Source organism: Mustelus asterias, chromosome 1 (assembly GCF_964213995.1).
Source record: "Mustelus asterias chromosome 1, sMusAst1.hap1.1, whole genome shotgun sequence".
Lineage (NCBI taxonomy): Eukaryota > Metazoa > Chordata > Chondrichthyes > Carcharhiniformes > Triakidae > Mustelus > Mustelus asterias.
In genome coordinates, this window is record NC_135801.1 from 121250796 (window position 1) to 121276806 (window position 26011).

The 26011-nt window shown below is 41.8% G+C and overlaps 2 protein-coding genes across 4 annotated transcripts in view; one reads left to right on the forward strand and one right to left on the reverse strand.

Annotated features, from left to right (window-relative positions):
- The window catches only part of LOC144496957 (phosphatidylinositol-3-phosphate phosphatase MTMR7-like), an 89280-nt gene extending 85275 nt beyond the window's left edge, over window positions 1-4005 (reverse strand). Inside the window, exon 1 of the mRNA XM_078217600.1 lies at window positions 3807-4005. Coding sequence (XP_078073726.1) covers window positions 3807-3830 — 24 coding nt within the window. The 5' untranslated portion in view covers window positions 3831-4005. The remainder of the gene's footprint in view (window positions 1-3806) is intronic.
- A 4773-nt stretch (window positions 4006-8778) lies between these two features.
- slc7a2 (solute carrier family 7 member 2) overlaps window positions 8779-26011 on the forward strand; it is a 134278-nt gene continuing 117045 nt past the window's right edge. The window contains exon 1 of one of the 3 annotated variants that reach the window (XM_078217698.1): window positions 8779-8910. The gene's annotated coding sequence lies outside the window, so the exon portion shown is untranslated. Of the gene's footprint in view, window positions 8911-9037; window positions 9056-26011 lie in introns of those variants that run through there. The other 2 variants (XM_078217709.1, XM_078217726.1) reach the window with 2 other exon arrangements.

Genomic DNA, 26011 nt, shown 5'->3' on the forward strand with positions numbered 1-26011 from the left:
GGAATACTCTTTCCTCAAGCATTTGAACTAGTTGCATCAGGATCCACGTTGCATCAGGGAGACTCTTAAAATTGTGATAAAAACTGCTTAAAGTATATAGCAAAATCCAAATGGACTTCAGCTGAAATTTATTCCAGAGACTAACATCCACCTTGTTATATATGAACGCACTTTTTTACTGGAATTAATTGCCATGACAAAGTTGTCAGAATTTTTTTTTTTAAATCCTTCTTTCACTTTCTGTGCGTTACATAAAAATGTTAAACATCTTTTTTAAACATTTAAAAACAAAATTAACCCACCCAAAGAATGTCTGCTGCCTCTACTCACTGCAGCCAGACCAAAAAAAAAGAGTGCAAACAAATAAGGGCAAAAACTCACCCATCATCAAAGCAAGTGACAGAAGTTATGGCACAATTGCAGCTCAGCATTTCCATACCGGCAGTTTTCCGAACTGCAATCGGAGGCTCAAATTGGCGCTCTTTCAGCACACATGCGCATACGCCGGGATTTTCAATTGTTGTCCCGATGTGCATGTGTGGGGCATAATTGGCTTAAGTCAGCATTCGGGTCAGAGGTTACGGGCCACTGTCAGATAATCAGTGCAGTCTCAACGCACATATGCTTCTGCACTGAAGGGATTCAATGAAAACCCAACTGGTGTGGTGATATAAACAGGGCCTAGTTTTAAGGCTGATAAAATTGGATATCCTAAATTAAAGAATTGGGCATATTAAAATCAAACACAGTCAAACCTCAGGCAGGCCAATTGTACAAATACATGAACATGTCTGCGCCTGAGCCATCAACCACCCATCAAAGGTCGTTACTGATACTTAGCAGGAGATCATTGCACCTCATTGAAATGGACCAGCCTATTGTTAGAAGCCCAGATCGGGCCAGACTTTCTGTCACCAAGAGTTCCTGTAGATACCTTATCTGATAACAAGTTATACGTGAGCAACAGCATCGCGATGGGACACCTGGGGGCGGACCCTGGTGTCCTGTCAGGCAGACATCAAGAAACCCACTGGGTATTGGAACCCCCTCCTGGAACCTCATTGGCCGGAAGCCAGAGATGTTTCTGGAAAGGCAAGCAGGCTGGGGGATAAAGGGACACACTTTGAGACACACAGGAGCGAAGACTTGACTAAGGAGACGGCCTTGCCCATTTGGAAGACTGACCGAAGGAAGGAAGGAAGGAGCTGCCATCGAGACTCATCTTCGTGACAATGGACCAGAGGGACTCAGAGAATCGAGCCTGCAGTTCAACCAAACCATCTTTACGGGTAGTATACTTGAATCTGGGGTATCCTCTTGTTTTATGTGGGTAATTTAAGGGTTAATAGTTATTATTATTAATAAACTTGTTGAACCTTTACTTGTATTTGTCCTTTGTCCATCTTGCAAATAAGGACACCGGGGTAAAACCTTAGAGTAAGCTAACTGGTCGAAAGTATCTGAGAATTAACAGGTACAACACTGGGAACTGTTTTCTCCCAGGTTGAAAGGGCAGCTTTACATCTGATGGGTTCAATATTATTTGACAAATTGATCTCTATTTGTTAAAATCTGCCTGTAATAATTTCAACAATTATAACGACACAGTACCACAGGCTGACATGGTAGCACAGTGGGTTAGCTGCCGCACAGTACCAAGGACCCGGGTTCAATTCCAGCCTTAGGTGATTGTCTGTGTGGAGTTTGCACGTTCTCCCTGTGTCTGCCTGGGTTTCCTCCACTGTCCAAAGATGTGCAGGTTATGTGAATTAGTGGATAAATACGTGGGGTTATGGGAATAGGACCTATGGAAGATTCGCTGTCGGAGAGTTGATGCAGACTTGATCGGCTGAATGGCCTCCTTCTGCCCTGTAGGGATTCTATGATGTGTAAGTGTTTCAAAGAGAACAGGTTCCAGATGAGCAATTTGTTCCATGACAATAGGATTCAAATTTTGTAGCAACATTACAACTGCTCCTTTCTTAAGTCTAAGTTTGTGCGGTGACATGACCATTGGAGTTAAACTATATAGAAACTCAGGAGAGTATAGTATTGAATACTATCATCTTCTTCACCTACAGAATTAATGCTGGTGTATTAGAATCATAGAAACCCTACAGTGCAGAAGGAGGCCATTCGGCCCATCGAGTCTGCACCGACCACAATCCCACCCAGGCCCTACCCCCACATATTTACCCACTAATCCCTCTAACCTACACATCCCAGGACTCTAAGGGGCAATTTTTAACCTGGCCAATCAACCTAACCCGCACATCTTTGGACTGTGGGAGGAAACCGGAGCACCCGGAGGAAACCCACGCAGACACGAGGAGAATGTGCAAACTCCACACAGACAGTGACCCAAGCCGGGAATCGAACCCGGGACCCTGGAGCTGTGAAGCAGCAGTGCTAACCACTGTGCTACCGTGCCGCCCCACGGTATTCTTTTAGTTACCTGACAACTTCTCAAAAATTTTTCCATTCAAATGTAGTGAATCTTCATTTTCAGCACAAAGAATAGCCTTCAAATAATTTGTTTCAAATAATTATTCTTGTCAATTTGCCACACTTGGCCAATTCCATCATCTCATCCAGCCTTCTCATATCCCATGTCATCCCTCTCATGCAAACTCCATCCCATTCCATCCTCATCATTCCCATTCCATCCTTCACAGAACCAATAACCCCAGCCAGACAAACTTTGTTGTTGAGTTCACCTTACCTTCCAGTTTTTTCTCCATCAACATCCCTCCACTGCAGCTGCCACAAATCACTGGCAGCTCCACATGCATGAGCACTCCAGCCCGCTATGCACCTCACGTGTAACCACCTCTGTCATGCATCCCCCTCACTAAAGAAACCATCCACAGATTTATTGTCACAAGTAGGCTTTAATTAACGCTGCAAGAAGTTACTGTGAAAATCCTCTCGTCACCACACTCTAGCACCTATTTGGGTACACTGAGGGAGAATTTAGCATGGCCAATGCACCTAACCAGCATGTCCTTCAGACTGTGGGAGGAAACCAGAGCACCTGAAGGAAACCTATGCAGGCATGGGGAGAATATGCAGTCTCCGCACAATCCCCCGGGAATTGAACCTGGTTCCCTGGCGCTGTGAGGCAGCCGTGCTAATCACTCATGCTCCTCTTAATCTGACTAATTAAAACAGCTCAGATAGACAGAAAAGTATAATTATCGTAGATGTAAATGCTAATCATGTATTTTAATTGATCCCCAACCCAGTATCATTAGAAACTTTACCCTTGCTTCTAACACCTTACCAACAGATGATGCTGTTACAGATATGATAATGTCAGTAGTTTTTTCAAACATTGCCAGCGAGCAAACATTCTTCCAAAAAAGGCTCCAAAAGTGCCCTTGGCCTTGTTGCAGTCAATCTGAGGCACACACTCAAACACATACAGCTTCACACTGAACGAGCAAATTTTCCCTCGTGAGTCAATGATGGAAAGGAACAAGCATTTGGAATTTGAAATTGAACAAAAGTATTTTTTTTTAAAGAGACCTGTGAAGGTATCCACAACGCCACAAGGCTACATTTGGAAGGAGAAAAGCGTTATCCTTTTCAAGATTTTTTTTTTTTTAAATCTGTTGTTGTTCTGAGTACATTACAACCGAACGGGGTGAGATCAAGCAATTATGCCTTTTATTTTTAAAGGAAACAAGCTGTCCCAATCCGATGGCTGACAAGTGACAAGGTCAGAACAACAAACGACAACATTATGTACAATAAACAACATCAGTGATGCCAGCTGCATCCTCAGCATCTGCTTCATTTTTTACCTTCGGGGTCCTGATGTACTCCATCCCTTCCCTGGGAAAAACCCCAAGTTACCAACGATGCAGTTGCTGAGGGGAGCGGATTTGGCTGCCGAGACAGTGTTTCTGTGCGCTGCCAGTCTCCGGGCTGCTCCTGTCAGTGGATGGATGCTGCAGCTGCCATCTCTCCCTCTGCATTCAGCCACTCGCCCACCCAGCAGCCACTGCGCATCTGCTTCCTCCGGGTCCTAACGCCCGCCGCGCTTCATCCCCCTCTAAGACATTACTGTCCCATCAGTTAGCTCTCCTGTAATATAGGAACCAAGAAGCAGGTTGGCTTTGCTTTATTTTCATTACTTTAATCACTCTACAGCTAGGGCATTTTCACGGTAACTTCATTGCAGTGTTAATGTAAGCCTACTTGTGACACTAATAAATAAACTTTTTTTTAAAAATGCGATTAAGACCATAAGACCATAAGACCATTCTTGATGCTCTCAGGGTAACTATTAATGGGTAACAAATAGCACTTATTATTGTTACTCAAATCGTAAGCATATTTTATTTTAAAAACTCCTTTTTAATCATTCTAGCTGATCCATTAAGTTACTTCAAATCCTCCAAATAAGCAAATACTAATTTATGTTCATTCACAAGAGCACGACAGCAAACAGAGTGCTACATACATGCACCTATAAAACAGCAGTCCAAATAAGGCTGGAGAGTGGTATTAGACTGGACAGCTTTTGCAGCCAGCATGGACATGCTGGGGCAAATGGTCTCCTTCTGCACCATATGTTTGTTCTTATATAATTCCATGATTCTACATTCTTTCACTCTCAGGTTCATTGGACTATTCATTAGAAAGACATATACTGTTTTAACGTGTGAACTTATTCATGCAGATCAATTTCTGTTCTGTTGACAAAAGGGTTAGAATTACAAAAATGTAATATAGATTCCTCAAATGTAATATAGCTTCCTCCCTCTGCGACTGGATCCTGAACTTCTTAACTCACAGACCACAATCAGTAAAGATAGGCAACAACACCTCTGCTGCCATGATCATCCTCAACACTGGTGCCCCACAAGGCTGTGTTCTCAGTCCCCTACTATACTCCTTATACACCTATGACTGTGTGGCCAAATTCCCGTCCAATTCAATTTTCAAGTTTGCTGACGACACCACCGTAGTGGGTCGGATCTCAAACAATGATGAGACAAAGTACAGGAATGAGATAGAGAATCTGGTGAACTGGTGCGGCAACAATAATCTCTCCTTCAATGTTAAAAAAATGAAGGAGATTGTCATCGACTTCAGGAAGTGTAAAGGAGAACATCAATGGGGACGAAGTAGAAAGGGTCGAGACCTTCAAGTTTTTAGGTGTCCAGATCATCAACAACCTGTCCTGGTCCCCCCATGCCGACACTATAGTTAAGAAAGCCCACCAACACTTCTACTTTCTCAGAAGACTAAGGACATTTGGCATATCAGCTACGATTCTCACCAATTTTTACAGATGCACCATAGACAGCATTCATACTGGTTGTCTCACAGCTTAGTATGGTTCCTGTTCTGCCCAAGAGCGCAAGAAACTACAAAGGGTCGTGAATGTAGCCCTATCCATCATGCAAACCAGCCTCCCATCCATTGACTCTGTCTACACTTCCCGCTACCTCGGCAAAGCAGCCAGCATAATTAAGGACCCCACGCACCCCGGACATTCTCTCTTCCACCTTCTTCCATCAGGAAAAAGATACATAAGTCTGAGTTCACGTACCAACCGACTCAAGAACAGCTTCTTCCCTGCTGCTGTCAGACTTTTGAACGGACTTACCTTGCATTAAGTTGATCTTTCTCCACACCCTAGCTATGATTGTAACACTGCATTCTGCACTCTCTCATTTCCTCCTCTATGAACGGTTTGTTTTGTCTGTATAGCGTGCAAGAAACAATACTTTTCATTGTATGTGAATACATGTAACAATAATAAATTAAATCAAATCAATTCAAATCAGTACACTCTTTAAGCTACTATCCCATGTGTGATTTTTTTTTAACCACATACTGGATTAGCAGAAATCTCCAATTAAACAGTAGGAAACCCCTAGCCAGCAAGTTCATTCCTCTCCCTGAAATTTTTTGGGGGCTGAACAAACTGTGTTATGTTTAACTCTAAGATGAATCTCTAACCACACATCCACACCATCACTCAGATCATCTATTTCCACTTCCAGAACCTGGCCAGTGTTTGTTGTTATTCTAAATCCCAAATTGTTGATGCATCCCTGACAAACAGTTTAACTCTATATATGTACATTTCATACCCAAGCAGGACACACTCTTTCTTCTTAATGAGGCATATTCCACATTATTTTTAGTCAATTTTAGGAGCATTCCAAAATTGCACTGTAAAAAAACTGAGTAAAGGTTGCCAGTTTGGCATTAAAACCAAGCTATTTACTGGTGTTTCTCAGAAAACGAAAACTGTCACATCTTCCAAGTTTGGTCTACATCTGATGCTTGATTCTTGTTGATCTCGGAGCAACTAGGAATGGGTAACAAATGGCACTCACCATTGTTACTCAAACTGAAAGCATTTTTAACTCCTTTTTGACCATTCTGGCAGATCCACAGTAAGTTGCTTCAAATCCTGCCAATAAGCAATTAATGTTGTTGTGATCAGCCAATATCAAACAAGCAAAAGCAGAAGTTAAAACCAACTGAAAATCACTGGGATGATGAGGAAGGGGACGAGTGTCAGAATGCACTTGACACAAACTTCCACAGCTGATACAGCAGACTAAGATCATGGGAGATACTTTGCTTTGCATTCCTCACAGATTGGCTCATTGATGCTCAAACAGAAAATGCTGGAAAATCTCAGCAGGTCTGACAGCATCTGTGAAGAAAGAATAGAGCCAATGTTTCGAGTCTGGATTACTCTTCAAAGTGTTGGCTCTATTCTCTCTCCATAGATGCTGTCAGACCTGCTGAGATTTTCTAGCCTTTTCTGTTCTTATTTCAGATTCCAGCATCTACAGTATTTTGCTATCATCTTATGGTTCATTGATGCTGTTGTGGGGTTACCAGATTTGTCAGGAGGGGAGTTTGGGGCATGAATTCTGGATGACCTCGGAGAAAAATATTTCCATTCTCCCTTTGTAAGGAGACTGCTTTAAAGATAAAATAAAATCCCTCTTAAATTTTAAAGATTCCGTGTTCTCAAACGAACCTGAATTCCACTGCCAACCGCTAGCCTTTAGCAGCCTAGTAGAAATTTCTTTGCAATGCTGGTATCTAGTATATCTCAGTTCTGGCTCAATTTCAAGCCCTTCCATCACTTCCTCATCAGAGTTCGCGCCAGCAAGATCTTCTGGTCCCATTAAAGTTGACCCCTGCCGTCGGTTCCCCAGCAGCAGAATGGGAGAGCCTTTGACTTTGTTGGGATTGGAGGATCCCACTGGCGGCCAATTGCAAGCCACCACCACTGTAGGAAAACCAATCGCACAGGGGCTGGGAAATTCCAGCCAATGTTTTGAATATAAATATCGAGTGGAACACCAGGGGTAAATTTCCTGCTGCAGCAGCTCTCAATCTCCTTCTTCTTGAGTTCTGAAGAAGAGTCTTATTGGACTCAAAATGTTAACTTTGTTTCTGCTAGGCTTGTTGAATAGGTCTAGGACTTCCTGTTTCTGAGGGTGGGATTTTACACCTGCGAGATTTTCCAGTCCCACTGAAGTCAATTGACTTTTGAATGGTTCGTCATATTTTACAGCCCTGTCCCTGCTGCAACAGAAAAGTAAAATTCCACCTTATTTCAGATTACCAATATCTGCAGTGTAGCTGTGAGTAGCTGTGAGGGACAGCTCGGTGGATAGGATATTGGTATGTAGATAGGCTGGAAAATTGGGCGGGGATCCTGGATTCAGGATTCAATCCTAGACCGGGGAGCGGCGCGGGCTTGGAGGGCCGAAGGGCCTGTTCCTGTGCTGTATTGTTCTTTGTTCTTTGTTCTTTGTATTTTGCTTTTATAAATTCTCTGTTCTTCATAGAAGGAGTGCTAGACTGGGCTTCAGGCCTCATCTGAGAGACAGTACCTAAGTTTAAGTTTTAAAGTTTATTTATTATTGTCACAAGTAGGCTTATATTGACACTGCAATTAAGTTACTGTGAAAATCACCTAGTCGCCACACTCTGGCCCCTGTTCAGGTACACTGAGGGAGAATTTAGCATGGTCAATGCGCCTAACCAAGTCTTTCGGAAACTGAAGCACCCATAGGAAACCCATGCGGACATGGGGAGAACGTGCAAACTCCACACAGACAGTGACCCAAATTGGGAATCAAACCTGGGTCCCTGGCGCTGTGAAGAGGCAGTGCTAACCATTGTACCACCGTGCCGCACCTCCGACGGTGCTGCACTCCCTCGTATTAGCTTTGGAGCATCAACCAAGATTTTTTTTGTGTTCAAGTCCTGGAGTGAGACTTGAAGCTACAACCTTTTGACTCAGAAAAGAGTACCACCAAGGAAGCCACAGCTGACAGTTGCGCTATCTGTGCATAACGTGAGAGAGAGCATTTGGCCTCAGCATTCACAGCATTGTGAAATGTGATCTCAATATACCAATAAAAACCTGGAAATCCAATGCAGTACAAAAGGAATTTAATTTTATTCAGTGTGTTTATTCAAGGTTGTTTTTCAATTAGTGGCAAGAAAAAAAGCACAGCTGGATCAATAATTTAAATTTTTGAAAATAATTCACAAAACTTCAACAAAATATTTTAGCCCATGGCAACATGAAGTCTATTTGAGAAGCAAGGTCACATCAATTTTGGTAACAAGTTTTGACTGGGGAAATATGATAAGTGTTTGCGATGACTGGCAGTATGGGTGTTGGGGAGGGTGCACCGCCTCTTGCCTGGACAAGAGACAGGACACGTGTCCGGACTCACTTTATATTCTTGCAGGAATTGCTGGTGTTCTCTTTCAGTACGACTGTAGAGCAGAGCTAGGACGGAACAATCTTGTGTCCGGCTTTGGAGACTGCTATAGTCTACTTTTAAAGTCGCTTACCGCACTTTGGGCAATCGTCGTTACCTGTAAGCGCACTTTTTTGAAAGAAACGTAAGTTTTTTGTGAGACGGGTGAAAAGAAGGGCAATTAAGTGTTTCCACTTTATAAATACTGTACTGCAATCACTTTTTCGCACCTTGGTACAGTGAAGTATTGACTTGTGTCAGGGAACGACGGTGCTTAATGCCGAGCTCTCGTAAGGAAGTTGTGTGTGCAGCTTTGATATGTTTATGTGTTACAGCAAACTATTTAAGTAATCAGAGGGCATCAATCCTCAATTAGTATTGACCTTCGGGTCACGTACTTGAGGTTTGTGATCGTGTCCCATGAGTAACTCGCATGTCCTCTGCGCACTTTTGCAATATTTCGAATTACTTGACGGACGAATCTTGCTACATTCGAGTCGAACATTGTACAATCTAAACAAAAAATGCTGCAAATGCTCAGGATCAGACAACATCTGTTTAGAGACAGACAGGCCGATGGCCCTTCCTCAGAATTGAAAAAATATTTTTGTGGATTTTTTTGTTTCTTTTTAATGTATGTGTTCTGCATCCCCCGATTTATCTATTCCATCATCAACTGAGATTGACAGCTAGTGGGGGAAGATGAGATTATTTTTCAAGTACAGACTTGTGGTCGGCTGGCTTCCTTGTTGGCAACATATAAATTTTAAGCAATGTTTTCTCAGCAAATTGTCATTCGTGGTGTGTGAAGCTGGAGGGTGAGTGACAACAGGCTATTTATCTGTCGGCATGGGTGTGCATCACATTGATGTGGAGCCCTGCCGTCCCTCAATTTTAACCCATCCAAAACCCAGTAACTTAAGCAGAGTTACAATTGGGTCCAAGAGGTCTATGTTGATCATTGGGTGGGCAGCAGAGTGGTAGAGTGTGCTGGCTGACAAGCCGCCCCTTATGAGAGGCAAGGTGGAGGAATACCTGACCTCATTCACAAGCGGCAAGGAAGCTTACTTGAGCATCTGATGAAATCAGATTGAGATTTGAAAACGGTGTCAGGATGTATGGCCAGCTGCAGGTTTGGTAGCGATTGTGTGCTTCTGAGGCCAAAAGAATTCAGCACTTGTCTTTGGTGGCTCTCTTCAGTTCCTTACGTATGGGGGGGGGGGGGGGGGGGGTCAAAATATACATTGAATCACAGCCAGAATCTTCAGTAAGCTCAAGAAGAATTATACACTAAAAATATGAACATGCTGATGTTATACTGCAAGGATTGTAAAATTAAGATGCACTTGGGAGCTGATGTTTTATAGAAAGTAAAGCACAAGTGTTGTGGGTGATGTAACTCACTTGTAGTTTTGTGACCATTGTCAGTTTATTTTTCCTAGACTACCACTTCTGGCGTGTATGTTCGGTATTTGCAGTTTGTATTTGTTTGGTGGTGTTTGTTCAGGAGTCCATTGCTAAAACGGACTCTCTGTTCAACTTGGCAGAATTACCTTTATAATTGAAATTCAGCACGGATTACTAAAACTTCAGGACAAAGTTTAAACTGTGCTATGGTTGAGATCCCCAATGTTAGCCCGCATAACTTTAAAATCAATTATGAAGGTTTTATTTATTTTATTAGAGTGCAGTGCAATACAAACTCAAAATGCAACGCAAAAGCAAAAAAAGTGTTCTTTTTCTGTTGCCATTTGGTAAGTGTTGAAAGATATAAACAGTAAATAGTAAATGAGCCAGGCCTATGTCTTCACAATAGAAAGAGATCTGTTGAAGTGATCTTTTGTACATCTGCAAAAATGATTTTGAATTCAAGCTGCAAGTACGTACGTTGCAAAATTGACAACATTTACACCCAATGTGAAAGGAGAGTTGTGGTCACATTGGACGCTCACAGTAATCTGGACTGGGAGTGATAGTACTGCTGTACATAGAATACACAGCGCGGAAACAGAATTACATATAATACACAGCATAGATTCAGCTATTCATTGCCAACATTTATGCTTGATTCAAGCTGCCTGGAATATTTTCTTCTTTTCTCTCCAAAACCTGAAATATGGGTATGCCAAATGGTCAGTCTTAAATTGTGAGCCTACTTTGATCCTCTTCAAATATTTGGAGATGTACACTTTCTGGCTGAGATTACTGAAAAGCAATGCTTCCTCTTTTCTGTCTACTGGATGAACATTAATGCCTTCAATCTTCAAACATCTCAGCTAATCTAGTACTCTGAAACCTGGATCCTCACCCATGCAAAGTACCACATACTGATTGGCCCTATCAGTTGCCATGGCATAGTGATTGTGTTAGTGACTAGTTATCTAGAGGGCTGGAGTAACGATCTGGAAATAGAGTCTTTAACCCCTACTGGTGCTGAAAATGGAGGTGAGTGGGACCTAAAAATATCCCTGCTGCTTGACCTCTGTCCACTCCCTGAGCTCAAGAGTTGGCGTCTCTCCCCACTCCTCAACCTCCGAGTTGTGGCTTCTCCCCACTTCACAACCCCCCAAGGTATGGTCTCTTCCCAATCTCAGAGTTACGGACTCCATCCCCATCCTGTCCCCGACCTCTGAGGTTGCAGCTTCTCATCCTTGACCTTTTCAGTTCTGGACTTTCCCCCTTTCCAACTCTGCAAGTTTCTCCACTCTAATGCCAAACCTCCACTCCCTAAATCACTCTCTTGCCGTTTCTCTTTTCTGGACCTGTGTTCCTGTTGAAAATTTAGATCTGATCTGAAGCAAGAGCTCCAAAGATGTGGAAATGTGAGTCCCAATGTTACCAAAGTGCCGAGCTGGGGCTGCTACAGTCGTCCATGTTTATTTTCACATGCTCCTGCTTTACTGCTCTTTCCTGAGCCCTCACTCAGAGTGGGGAGAGGAGAAGCCACAACAGGTCGGGGTGGGGGCAAGGCCATAACTTGGAGGCTCGGTGAAGAGGAGGGTCTGCTGTGACCAAAAGGATCAGGAGGTCCAAGAAGCAGGATTGGTGGTGAGCAGGAGGTACTGTAAGTAGAAAGTTATATTTTTCTGTTATTTTAATTTATCATTTATCAGCATAGGAATTTAGCAATATAAAATATTTCATCTTAACAGTGTATAATGTTTTAATATTTTTTTCTGATAAAGTCCCACAGAACCTTGCTACTGTTTTAACATTAATTCCTATGGGAACCTTCACTTAAAGTCATGATTTTCAGGACTGGCACCACACTTTAAGTGAGAATTTACTGTAGAGCACACCAAGTTTGCTCAATGACTATATCAGAATGTGTACAGCTATGTAAATTTAAAGGGAATTTACATCAGAATGTAATTCGGAAGTCATAAACACCAGGTGCTGCTAACTTCTGCACTGCTATTTTGGTGCTTTCAGTCCTAAGAAAAAAAATATTTTTTTGTCAAGAAACATCTTTGTTCTTTACCTTTTCAACAAAAAATGGTTTTACTGCTTGTTTCTGAATGTGATTAGAATTTAACACTATGTTCCAACATGACTATGCCCAAAGACTCTTGATAGCTGCTGACGTCATTTACTTGGCCATCTCCTACCACAGAGTGGGAATTTCTAGCCCCGGCCAGGCTGTTTTGCGCCATGTGTAGCTAAATACCAGTGCTCTTCTCCCAATCTTCCCTAGTTGTCATTTCTGTGTCTAGTTACTTTTACGAGTCTCCACCAAAGCAAATTATGGGGCTATCTTCACAGCTGTCATGTCAGGCATAACACAATAATGCAAACTCATTCATAGGACAGAATCTTAACATGAATTTGAAGAACACCAGCACAGAAATCACAGCTTCTAACACGTAAGTTAAATTACAAGTTTGGCATAAATCATTAGAAACTCAAACACATCTTGACAATTACCTGCAAAATAAATCTGGGTTTTGTGTCGCGCCTTTAGTAATGCTGCTGCCTCCTAAGTTCAGCTGGCTCCAGGACAGTGATGGGCAACCTATGGCCTGGGAGCCTCATGTGGCCCATTTGAGGCCAATTTTATTGACTGTTGCCCACACGGAGAGTTGCCACATTCTGCTGATTTTTGTCTATGCAGGTTTTCTTCCTACCAGTATGACTGAAGTGATACGCATGTAAAGCAAGGGCAAGTGAAGTGAGGTGCATGCTGATCGCACATAACATTGATTGTGAGAGCTGTGCGCTACCTCTCCATTCAAAGTGTAAATATTTATTTTGTTTTCACCATTTGAAGTTAATGACAGTTCTATTAATATATAAATGATTTAGCACTTTCTATAACTCATCATGAAATATTCAGCGTGTCGTAAATGTACTTAATTTTAATCATGGGGGTCATGCTTAGTGGACAAGCCCGATGTCAATCTTGCGGCCCACTGTGATAAAGGAGAGCCACTCATGCAACCCATTCACTAGACTAGGTTGCCTATCGCTGCTCCAGGATTTTCATTGTGACTTCAGACAAATGGGTAAAGGGATTTTCAGGTCTCGGGTACTGCACACTGACCTTTTTTCGGTCTTTACCAACTCACAATGAGTTTGAACCTCTTACCTGCCATATTTTGGGCTTAAGCTACTTTTCAGAGGTTGAAAAACAAGTCCTGCATGGCCACATTTCTAGGGTCTTATGTTCGCCTTTTTCATTATACAAGCACCACATTGAATTGAAGAATTTTGCATTTGATGCCAGAATCATTCCAGGGGATGGATCAGGAGTAAGAACAGAAATCTTTAGTGTTCATTGAAGATTTTACTGGAGATTCTCATTCTGTTGCTACCACCAATATTATTCCTCATCCTCAAAGAATTTTGACTATTGTTCCCACCTTGCCACTTCCATCAATTAATTTTGGAACATAAGTGCGAAGCTTTCATGTACAGTCAATTCTAACAATAATCTTAGTTAATTTGGACATCTCACTTGGCTCCTGTTGTTTGGTGATGACTCATGCTGATCATTGTTCCAATTCCCTTTTCTAGCTCCTCCTTGTTGTTACGTTCTCCTTGCCTTTTCTACTCCTTATGTAATTAAAGGAGAGCTAAATATTACTGTTTAGCCAAACAAATGCACTTTTTCAAATGTATCTTTTGATAATTATATTGATTCCTACTTCCTACTCTTGCACCAGACTGGAAAATTTAATCATTTATGCTTTTAATTTCTACCCTCCCCTGCTTTTACATGTTCCATCTCCAATTCTTCCCTTCCCTCTTTGACTTCTCTATTTCCATTACTCGGGATAGGCCATTGAGCAATATCTGCTGTATTCCAAGGGATATGGTAGCATACTGATAATGTCACTGCTAGTGACTAATGCTCTACGGACACGAGTTCAAATCCTATCATGGGAAGTTTAAATTCAATTAAGCAATAAATCTGGAATACATTATTAGTCCCATGAATAATGATTGTTGGGAGTAAAAACCCACCTGTCTTATAAATGTCCTGATGTGGAGATGCCGGCGTTGGACTGGGGTAAACACAGTAAGAAGTTTAACAACACCAGGTTAAAGTCCAACAGGTTTATTTGGTAGCAAAAGCCACACAAGCTTTCGAGGCTCTCAGCCCCTTCTTCAGGTGAGTGGGAATTCTGTTCACAAACAGAATTTATAAAGACACAGACTCAATTTACATGAATAATGGTTGGAATGCGAATACTTACAACTAATCCAGTCTTTAAGAAACAAAACAATGGGAGTGGAGAGAGCATCAAGACAGGCTAAAAAGATGTGTATTGTCTCCAGACAAGACAGCCAGTGAAACTCTGCAGGTCCACGCAACTGTGGGAGTTACAAATATTGTGACATGAACCCAATATCCCGGTTGAGGCCGTCCTTGTGTGTGCGGAACTTGGCTATCAGTTTCTGCTCAGCGACTCTGTGCTGTCGTGTGTCGCGAAGACCGCCTTGGAGAACGCTTACCCGAATATCAGAGGCCGAATGCCCGTGACCGCTGAAGTGCTCCCCAACAGGAAGAGAACAGTTGACATATAAATACGACTGGTGTAGATAGTGTTTTTATACGACTGTGTCATTTCAGAGGGCAGTTAGTGTGAATCTGGAGTCACATGTAAGCCAGACCAGGTAAAGACAGCATAATTCCTCCACTGAGGGACATATAAATGTCCCTCAGTGGAGGAATTATGCTGTCTTTACCTGGTCTGGCTTACATGTGACTCCAGATTCACACTAACTGCCCTCTGAAATGACACAGTCGTATAAAAACACTATCTACACCATGGACTGCATGAAGGTGGCTCACCTTCTCGAGAGCTGTTAGAGATGCACAATAATAGTAATAATAGACAATAGAGATGGACATTGCCTACAATGCTCACATCTCAAATTAAAATTAAGAGAAAAGTCCGCTGACCCCACAGATTACACTTCTTCCCACATTGTTTTCTATTCCCAGTTTCTTTGTCCTTATTGCATCTGTTCCAACAATGTCAACTTCTAAACTATTCTTCTGATATGTCTTCCATTTCCTCCAGGGATGGTTCCCATGCACTGTGGTTCATGGAATTCTTGAGCATATTCATTCCATCTTCTGCACTTATGTTCTCACACACCTTCCCCTCCTTTCCAAAACCATGACCAAGTTCACATTGTCCTCACCTCCTGTAGACCAGTCTGCACATGCAGTGGATCATCCTCCACTATTCCTGCCACCTTCCGTGTGATGCCACAGCCAAACACATCTACTCCTCCCCACTACATTCAGAATTTCAAAAGGACAGTTCTGTCTACGACATCCTAATCCACACTTGTATATCTTATGGTACCTTCACGTGCAAACATAGGAAATGCAGCACAGGAGATACAACATCTACCCTTTTACCTCTTCCCTCCCACTATCTGGGCCTCAAACATTTCCCCCATTTGAAAATTGATTTACTTGTATTTCTTTCAGTTTAGCATTCTGTGGCTACTTATGAGGCAGTCTACCTCATTGTCAGTGAGATGAAACACATTATTTTGCATAATACCTCCACTCAGTTTACCTCAGTTGGCTGGGCAGCTGGTTAGTGATGCAGAGTGACACCAACAGAGCGTGGGTTCCATTCCTGTACCAGCTTGAGATTATTCATGAAGGCCCCACTTTCTCAACCTTGCCCCTCGCCTGAGGTGTGGTGATCCTTGGGTTAAATCATCACCAATCAGCTCTCCTTTTGAGGGAGAGCCTATGGTCATCTGTGTCTATAGCAACTTTACCTTTTTACAGCGTTCTAATGAATCTCAATGGAAGTTTGAAGAACAGTGCCTTATCTTTCCATTCTTGCTGTGTTCAGAAGGTTGTAAGGTGCCTGAATTCATCAATTTCAGATGTAACCATTACTTCCATTTTTTGGATAGCAGTTGTTGCTGGTAATCATTCTTTTGTCATTTACAGCTCGCTACATCCATCTTTTGCATCTTTTATTATCCTATTATCAGCTTTAATCTCTCCTGCCTCCCACCTAACATAGACCTTCCCCTTTGATCTTTTTCCTCTTCATGCTGTCTTTGCCTCTAATTAAAACCTGTTACACTTCCTAACATTGTCCAATTCTGATGAAGGGCTTGATTTTTAAATAGGGTTTGGGAAACTTATGATCAGATAATTTCTGGGTCCCAACCCCATGCCACAACTGCATTGCTCACATGACACTATCGTGGAATGTAACTGCCCTAATTGAGTTGGAGGTGGGTCTGGTATTCAATTTGTGACACCCAGCATTACTAAGAGGTAGGAGATGCCTTCAAAGCATGAGCAGCAAAGATGGACGACAGCCATGGTAGGGCCTGCCTCTGCTTTGCAGAATTGGGCAGGCAACAGCCCAATGGTCCAGCAGCCTCACAAAACACAGAGGTGGTCAAATGGGAAGTAAAGCGCCTAATCTTCCCACCACCACCACTGCTCTCAGATGAACCCTCTGGGAAGCCTATTCCCAGCCTCAGTCACAATTAAAAATCTAGGCCCTTAACTCTGTTTCAGACTCTACATATGCTGCCTGATTTGTTGAATACATCCAGCATTTTCTGTTTGGATTTTTTATAAAGAATCAGCATGAATACCTAGCGATCTTCAATCTTGCAGTGTTGGCAGCTTTTTGAGTTGCAAGGAAAAATAAATCCTGAAAGGGATTAAAATGTCCAGGCATACACAATATTAAACTGCAGTTGTACAATTTTTACATTCCAAGTGCCAGCGAAATCAGAAATTTATCCCTAAAACACTGTAAAAATCCCATGTAAAAAAAAAGTGAATTATTCCGTAACTGTAAACTGGTAGACCTCGACATCATTAACAGGATACCATTCACAGGAAGTGTTCACCTTGCAATGGGAAACTTGCTTACACAGGAGCTTGAGTTGTAAAATGAATGAATATGCAAACTAATACCATATATTGGCAAGTTGAATTTGAAGTTCCAACATTAGGTTATGAGTAAAATTTAGCAAAAAGCAATTGTTTTTCATGGTTGTAGTATGGAAGAGGATCCTGTACAACCTCTTTGCTCTTCCTGTTTCTAATGTCTTATTCTAGTGGTTTTCCATTCATTGTAGTTAATGTTTCCATGCATTAGAAAATATACTAATGTTTGTTTTTCTCATTACATCTTCTCCATAATCTTAAAGGTACTGGGCATAGTTCTACAGGCTTTGTTGGAGTGATGTTATTAAAGAGCTGATAACTGAATGAAATCCTCCCACAGAGACATAGTAATCTCCATGCAATTGTGAACTTATGTATGAACACAATAGATAAGATAGTGTCATCAACATATTTGTAAAACATTGATAGGATGGAATGTTTTCCCCAATGTCATTTTTTAGGTTTACAGCATGGAAACAGGCCCTTTGGCCCAACTTGTCCATGCCGCCCTTTTTTTTAAAACCCCTAAGCTAATCCCAATTGCTCGCATTTGGCCCATATCCCTCTATATCCATCGTACCCATGTAACTATCTAAATGCTTTTTAAAAGACAAAATTGTCCCCGCCTCTACTACTACCTCTGGCAGCTTGTTCCAGACACTCACCACCCTCTGTGTGAAAGAATTGCCCCTCTGGACACTTTTGTATCTCTCCCCTTTCATCTTAAACCTATGCCCTCTAGTTTTAGACTTCCCTACCTTTTGGAAAAGATATTGACTATCTAGCTGATCTATGCCCCTCATTATTTTATAGACCTCTTTAAGATGACCCCTCAGCCTCCTACACTCCAGAGAAAAAAGTCCCAGTTTATCCAGCCTCTCCTTATAACTCAATCCATCAAGTCCCGGTAGCAGCCTAGTAAATCTTTTCTGCACTCTTTCTAGTTTAATAATATCCTTTCTATAATAGGGTGACCAGAATTGCACACAGTATTCCAAGTGTGGCCTTACCAATGTCTTGTACAACTTCAACAAGACATTCCAACTCCTGTATTCAATGTTCTGACCGATGAAACCAAGCATGCCGAATGCCTTCTTCGCCACTCTGTCCACCTGTGACTCCACTTTCAAGGAGTTATGAACATGTACCCCTGGATCTCTTTTGTTCTGTAACTCTCCCCAATGCTCTACCATTAACTGAGTAAGTCCTGCCCTGGTTCAATCTACCAAAATGCATCACCTCGCATTTGTCTAAATTAAACTCCATCTGCCATTCGTCAGCCCACTGGCCCAGTTGATCAAGATCCTGTTGCAATTGGAGATAACTTTCTTCACTGTCCACTATGCCACAATCTTAGTGTCATCTGCAAACTTACTAACCATGCCTCCTATATTCTCATCTAAATCATCTAATTAATATAAATGACAAATAACAGTGGACCTAGCACTGATCCCTGAGGCACACTGCTGATCACAGGCCTCCAGTTTGAAAAACAATTCTCTACAACCACCCTCTGGCTTCTGTCAAGAACACAGTAAGAAGTCTCACAACACCAGGTTAAAGTCCAACAGGTTTATTTGGTAGCAAATACCCTAAGCTTTCGGAGCACTGCTCCTTCGTCAGATGGAGTGGAAATCTGCTCTCAAACAGTGCAAACAGACAGAATCAAGTTGCAGAATACTGATGAGAATGCGAATCCTACAGCCAGCCAGGTCTTAAATGTACAGACAATGTGGGTGGAGGGAACATTAAACACAGGTTAAAGAGATGTGTATTGTCTCCAGACAGAACAGCGAGTGAAATTCTGCAAGTCCAGGAGGCAAGCTGTGGGGGTTACTGATAATGTGACATAAATCCAATAAACCGGGATGTTGGATTTATGTCACATTATCAGTAACCCCCACAGCTTGCCTCCTGGACTTGCAGAATTTCACTAGCTGTTCTGTCTGGAGACAATACACATCTCTTTAACCTGTGTTGAATGCTCCCTCCACCCACATTGTCTGTACATTTAAGACCTGGCTGGCTGTAGGATTCGCATTCTAATCAGTATTCTGCAACTTGATTCTGTCTGTTTGCACTGTTTGAGAGCAGATTTCCACTCCATCTGACGAAGGAGCAGTGCTCCGAAAGCTTATGGTATTTGCTACCAAATAAGCCTGTTGGACTTTAACCTGGTGTTGTGAGACTTCTTACTGTGTTCACCCCAGTCCAACGCCGGCATCTCCACATCATGACTTCTGTCAAGAAGCCAATTTTGTATCCATTTAGATACCTCACCCTGGATCCCGTGAGATTTAACCTTCTGCAACAACCTACCATGCGGTACCTTGTCAAAGGCCTTGCTAAAGTCCATGCAGACAACATCCACTGCACTGCCCTCATCTACCTTCTTGGTTACCCCTTCAAATAACTCAATCAAATTTATGAGACATGATTTTCCACTCACAAAGCCATGCTGACTGTCCCTAATCAGTCCTTGTGTCTCTAAATGCCTGTAGATCCTGTCTCTCAAAATACCTTCCAACAATTTACCCAGCACAGATGTGAGGCTCACTGGCCTGCAGTTCCCAGGCTTTTCCCTGCAGCCCTTTTTAAACAAAGTCTTAATGATTCACTGTATATCATGGTGTCAAAATGAGACAAACAGAATGGTGGTGAAAGATTATTGTAGAAAATTGTCTAATGATTTAGTAAAATAAAACTATTGTTCGTTGGGCACAATGTCTGAGATCTGAACTATTAGAGCACATGGTGTATAGCCCACTTTGTTGGAAGTCTGGTACACTGTTTAAAGGGAAACATCATTTAAAGGGCTGAAACTCAAACACAAGTATCCTTTCGGTTTATCATTTCAAAAGCCACAGGGTGACACATATGCACCAGTCTTAATGGAATTTGTGACAGGGATTCACACGTTGGGAATTACTTTTTATTTTAATGAAATAAAGAGCCGTGAGTGGCAAGCATAATTTTTACATTTGATTTGTAGATGCTGAATGATGCACAAGGGCAATCCTGCAGGAGTTGCACTTCTAAAGCAAGTTAACAGGAGCCTGAGATAGACAGATTTTTAATCAGTAAAGAAATCAAGAGTTATGGGGATAATGCGGGACAGTGTGGTTGAGGATGATCACATCAGACCAGTCATGATCTCATTGAATGCCGGAGCAGACTCGATGGGCCAAATGGTCTACTTCTGCTCCTATGTCTTATGGAAACATGGAACAGAGTACTTTGCTCTTGTAATCAGTAAATTATATTGAGACTCAGGTGGAAAATCTTGCCAGTTTTTAATGAAACTTTGGTATATGGTCTGTAGATGAGTATTCACAGCAGCAGTACTTGCCAGAGTATTCACAGAGTAGCATAATTTTTGAGTTGATGAACAGATTTAGGACAGGTTCTTGCTTCTTTGTCTTTGACAGCAGCTGAACACATTCCTAATTCTTATGTAGGGTAGGGCAACAATTATTATGTGACAATGATTTTAACTGCTGTAATAAAAATGTCAAGTACATGCTTATAAATCATGCAAGCTGACAGCTATCAATCAGCTAGTTTACAATACCAGAATTATGACAGTGCAAAAGGAGGCCATTTGTCCCATCAAGTTTGCACTGGCTCTCTGAAAGAGCATCCTGCCTAGTCCCACTCCCCTGCCTTAACCCCGTAACCTTGTAAGTTATTTCTTTTTCGATAGCAACCCAATTGCTTTTTGAATATCTCACACCCTGTCACAGAGTTAGCTCCAGACTTCAAACAAGTTTTTCCCTCATGTCACTTTTACTTCTTTTACCAATTATTTTGAACTGTTGCCCTCTAGTTCTAGATGCTCTCTCGAGTGGGAACAGTTTCTCACTATTTATCCATACTCCTCTCTGAACTATTTTCTTCAAGGAAAACAGTCCCAACCTCTCCAATCTATTCTCATATCTACAGTTCTTTACTTCAAATAATCTTTGTGAAAATAACATGGATAACTTAGTTCTTCATTAGACTAAAACTTATTGAAAAATTTAAGCAATTTTAAAATAACTTTTTTAGTTTCTTTCTTTGTTCACCTTGTGTGTGTGATGTATGCACATTTCACCACTTCTAACTCCACCATTATCTGCATAGCAGATCAAACAGCTGGTTCTGTGTAGCCACGGGCTAATGTATCCTTAGTGTAATCTACAAATGCTATTCCAATTATGAAGAACTTTGTGTTATTCTGTAGAATTCACCACACGGGTGAGCAGTTTCATTTATTTCCTTTTGTTCTGGATACTGTAGCCAACTTGGTCTTTAATTCCTAAAAGCGTCTCACATTCATACAAATTCTACACACCAATTCCTTGCTTAAAGTTGTAGCTGCATACCTGAAAAGTGCAACTTCAAATGAAACGACATTAACTGAATCAGATTTTCCCTTTACAACAAAAGTAAAAGCTTAGTTAGGGTCTGTAGGTCTTTTCCCATCGAGGAAAATAAAATGAAAACACACCCTTTAAATCTAAATACTGTACATGACAATATTACTGTATTTGTAAGTGAAATATGCTATCGATTTCTGCTTACCTTTTAATCCTTGTCCTTCCCATTCCTTGACCCCAATCCTTGAGTTTGCCACCGTTTGTGCACCCCAACCCCTCCCCGTCACCACCACCACTCGCACTCCTGGCCTTCCTGCTCCCAGCACCCCTACTGGCTGACCCTCCTGCTGGCCAATCCTCCCACTCTCTGCTCCCCTCTATCAAATCTCAAAACTGTTTAAATACAACAATATTTTTTTCATTTTTTCTGCTTTGGCAGTTTATATTGCTCTGCTTTTTTTAGGAATGACTTGAACAGTAAGTAATGTTCATTTGACCTGTTTGCGATAAATGTCCTGCAAATCTTTTGTGCATTACAAGTGTTGTTATAGATATATAACACTCAGAGAGCTATGTGACTTGGCACTAATACTTAAAAAAAGAGCTGAATGGGATTATTATGCAATTAACAAACACGTCACATCAGATTACAGACTTGAGGTTTTCTTTTGACATGTAATACCACCAATTGCAACAAACAGTATCTATTTTGTTTTGCTCAGTTCTTTAAGTAGAATTTGTGTAATGTGCTACAATGTAGGGAGTGTGGCATGAAAACAAGAACCAATGTAAAATAGAGAAAAAGCAAAAGAGTGTCTTGATTTTTACTCATAATCACTACCATCTTTGCTACAAAGTGAACATATGCAAATAGAAGGTAAGCACATTGTGATCTGATTCAGGGTCACACCTGAAATGTTAACCTAACAGCTCACTTTACAAATGTTGACCACCTGTGCATTTCCTGCACTTTCGTTTTTTACTTCAGATTTCCAACATCACCTCTTTTCATTTGGCAAGTACCTTTCACACTCAAATATTAAACTGAGTATGGTAGCGGCATGTGATTTTTATCATTGTCAAATAATCTTGGGGCGCGATCTTACGACTTTGTCCTGCCCAACTTTCGACGAGGCGAGGTGATAATATCAAGCATGAGGCAGAAAATGAGAAACGTGCCCGGTTTCTCGCCTTCCCGATCATACTGGCCCTGTTTTGCTGCCACAGGTGCAAAGCTTGTTCAGCATTTAGAATTATTTTTGTAAGGTTGCGTTGCGCCTGTAGTCTTTATGCCCTGTTTGAATGTTACTTGCATGTTTAAATAATCTAACACTTGGAGCCCCAAATTGTTGCTTAGGTGCAAAATGATGCAATTGTGATGTGAAGGACTCCAATTCCTTCTGTCTCCATCACTGATGGCCCCTCCCCAGGTTTTCCCTCTCCACCTGACCTTGCCACCAAAACCCCCAACTCTCCTCATCCCCAGTGCCTACTGTCATGTCTCTGCCATGAGATCCCACACCTACCTGATCCTGTGGGCTCTGACAGTTAGACCACTGGGACTGCTTGTAGTCCCAGTAATGATCACTGCACCAATCTGATTGGCCAGTAGCTCTGAGAAGGGACTTTTTCCTCAAGAGTGTTAGGTGCCCATAATGTAGTCGACGAGCTGCCATTTGGAAAACCTTACCCATGAAATTCTTGAGGGACTTGAAAGAGTAGGGTTGTTTTTTGGAGCCTGGTTTCCCTGCTCGGGAACCTTTTCAGAATAAGACGCTAGTTATTTGGGACCAAGATGAAAGGTTTAGTCACTCAGAGGGTTGTGAATCCTTGGAATTCTGTACTCAAGAGCTTCCGATGCCCAGTTGTTGAATATGTTCAAAGCAGAGTTTGAAAAAATTTTGTATACTAAGTAAATTACGAGTCTTGGTAATTTGGAAAGGTGGAATTGAGGTAGGTGATCAGCCACGATCTTACTGAACAGCAGAGGAGGGCTAAGTTGCTTATTTCTGCTCCTGTTTCTTATGTTCTTATGGGATTAGTGTGAAAAATTAAATATGCCAGCGTTGCATCTGTTCAAAAGCCTGGCTGAGGTCAGGAGGAAGCCATCCAGCTCTTTAAAATTTGGATTTCAGCACCTGCAGCACTTTTGACCTTTATAATGCTGGCGGGCACTGGATCTTCCGGCTGCATGGGGTAGACATTCTATAGGTGCTGCCTACCTGCTACAAATTTAATATCTTCCCAATAAAACCCTTTCCTATAATGATGCTCTTCTCTGTACGTTATTCAGATAGGTTAACTGATAGTGGGCTGTGGCATATGAGGGGAATGCATTTACTTACCTGCATGCAGCGAGTGGACAAGGTAAATATTCTTACAAAATAGAAAAAAACACTTGCTTTGCTTCCTGAACATTTCTCTCTTGGAACTTCTTTTCAAATCCATTCCATGGAACAGTGCAGTGCATTTTCACTTTTTATTCACAGAGGATCTGCTGGTTTAGAAAAAACACCTATTGCACCAGTGTGAATTCTTCTCATTCTGCTACTCCTGGGGCATAATATGAGAACATCACTAATGTAACTGTTGTAATCCTGCTATCTGATGGTGTAATTGCAACATTCAGTGAAACAAAACCTAATATCAGTCATGTGAAACATTAGGGGCCAAATTTTCATGGTCTCTTTCAGCACAAAACAGAGTCAGGTGGGGGAGTAAAATGGTGGCTGGGGTGCAGATCCGGAAGTTGTGCCCACATTTCCGATGCCGGCCCTTTTCAATGGCATGAAAAAGGGGGAGAAAGAAGTTGGCAGCACTTTTCTAGAAGTGAGTAATTCGGAACCTCTGTAATTTTCACTGAGGCAGCCACAGTCTGAAAGACGTGCTGGTTAGGTTCATTGGCCATGCTAAATTCTCTTTCAGCGTACCCAAACATGTGTCAGAGTGTGGCGACTAGGGGATTTTCACAGTAACTTAATTGCAGTGTTAATGTAAGCCTACTTGTGACACTAATAAATAAACTTTAAAAACTCAACATTTTGGAAGCGTTCCTGAATCACACCTTAATGGAGATATGAACCATGATTGGAGGTGAGAAGAGTATAAAAGATGAGTCAAAATGGTGTTGTCGCTTTCACTGTTTTTTTTATCATGAAATGCAATGTCCTGATTTATACGTGGGAGATCTTTTGACGCAGTGGGTAAATTCCTGGAGGGAATCGTAGCAGGCAGGAGGGGCGGACCATGCAAAGGTCCATTGACCTCAGGCGGGATTCTCCGTTTTTGGGGTGAGCGCGGCTGGAGAATCCCACCCCCTGTCTTTGAACCAGATGTTTTGGGTTCAAATTCCACCCCAGGACTTGATGGCTAAGGAAGGTGCACTCATAACGCAGCCAAATGAGATGATCATTAACCTGCAAATTCTTCCTACAGATGCCAAAGTCTGTCAGTAAGAGCTTCTTACCTATGCCCACCCCACCTGTTCCATCCCAGTAACCCCACGCATTTTACCATGGCCATTCCACCTAACCTACACATCTTTGAACTGTGGGAAGAAAGTGGAGCACCCGGAGCACACAGACACTGGGAGAACATGCAAGCTCAGACAGCCACTCAAGGCCAAAATTGGTGTATAGCCACTGTGCCACCGTGCCGCCCACTGGGTTAGTGAACAAGCCTGATTTCAATCTTGCGGCCCACACACTAGTCTAAGCTGCTTATCACTGCCCTATGCACATGAGCTAGACATTGAGGGTTAACTGTAGCAGGTTGCACAGACATAATTCCAGCCCCATGTGAAATTCATCCATCCGACCTTATTTTATATACTATTAACTATAAACAATAACTTGAAAACTAAATATGAAAGCAGAGAAGAAGAATTGATTGCAGTACGAGGGTTTCTTGGTAGTGTAGGCTGAGGAATGGAAGACACAAAACTGAGGCACTGCAGTGCGAGAAACTAATGTAGCAAGTTTATATTGGCAGTTTCCACTCTGGATATTTTGAGCAACTTAGAATTGAAAAGCTAACACAACAGTGTGAGAAAGGCATGACAATAGTAAGTAAGGTTTTGTGGATGGGAAGTGTTAACGTATATATTTTTATAACATGGATATATTCATAGAAATTCTCACAGTACTACTTCAAGTGCAACAGGCCAGACCATCTAACCATAGTACTGGTTTTACCATGGCTCCAACTAAAATCTCAAGGATAGAACCTATTACAGTTTGGAAAGCAGTGAGATTAGTCAACACGTGAAGCGCACACTCTCCTAAAATGGTAACCGGAGTCCTAAGCAAGTCAAATGACTCCAGTTTTCAGAAGAAGTCAACAGCTTTAAACAGAATAGTAACATCAGCCAAGGAGGTAATATCTTTGGCCGCAGACAAGCTCAGTTTTCATAGGATAGGTAATCTACTGACCCCATTTTGAAGTTACCACTAGCCTTGAACAACAATTTCAGCAAGTTGTAACTGACTGTTTCTTTA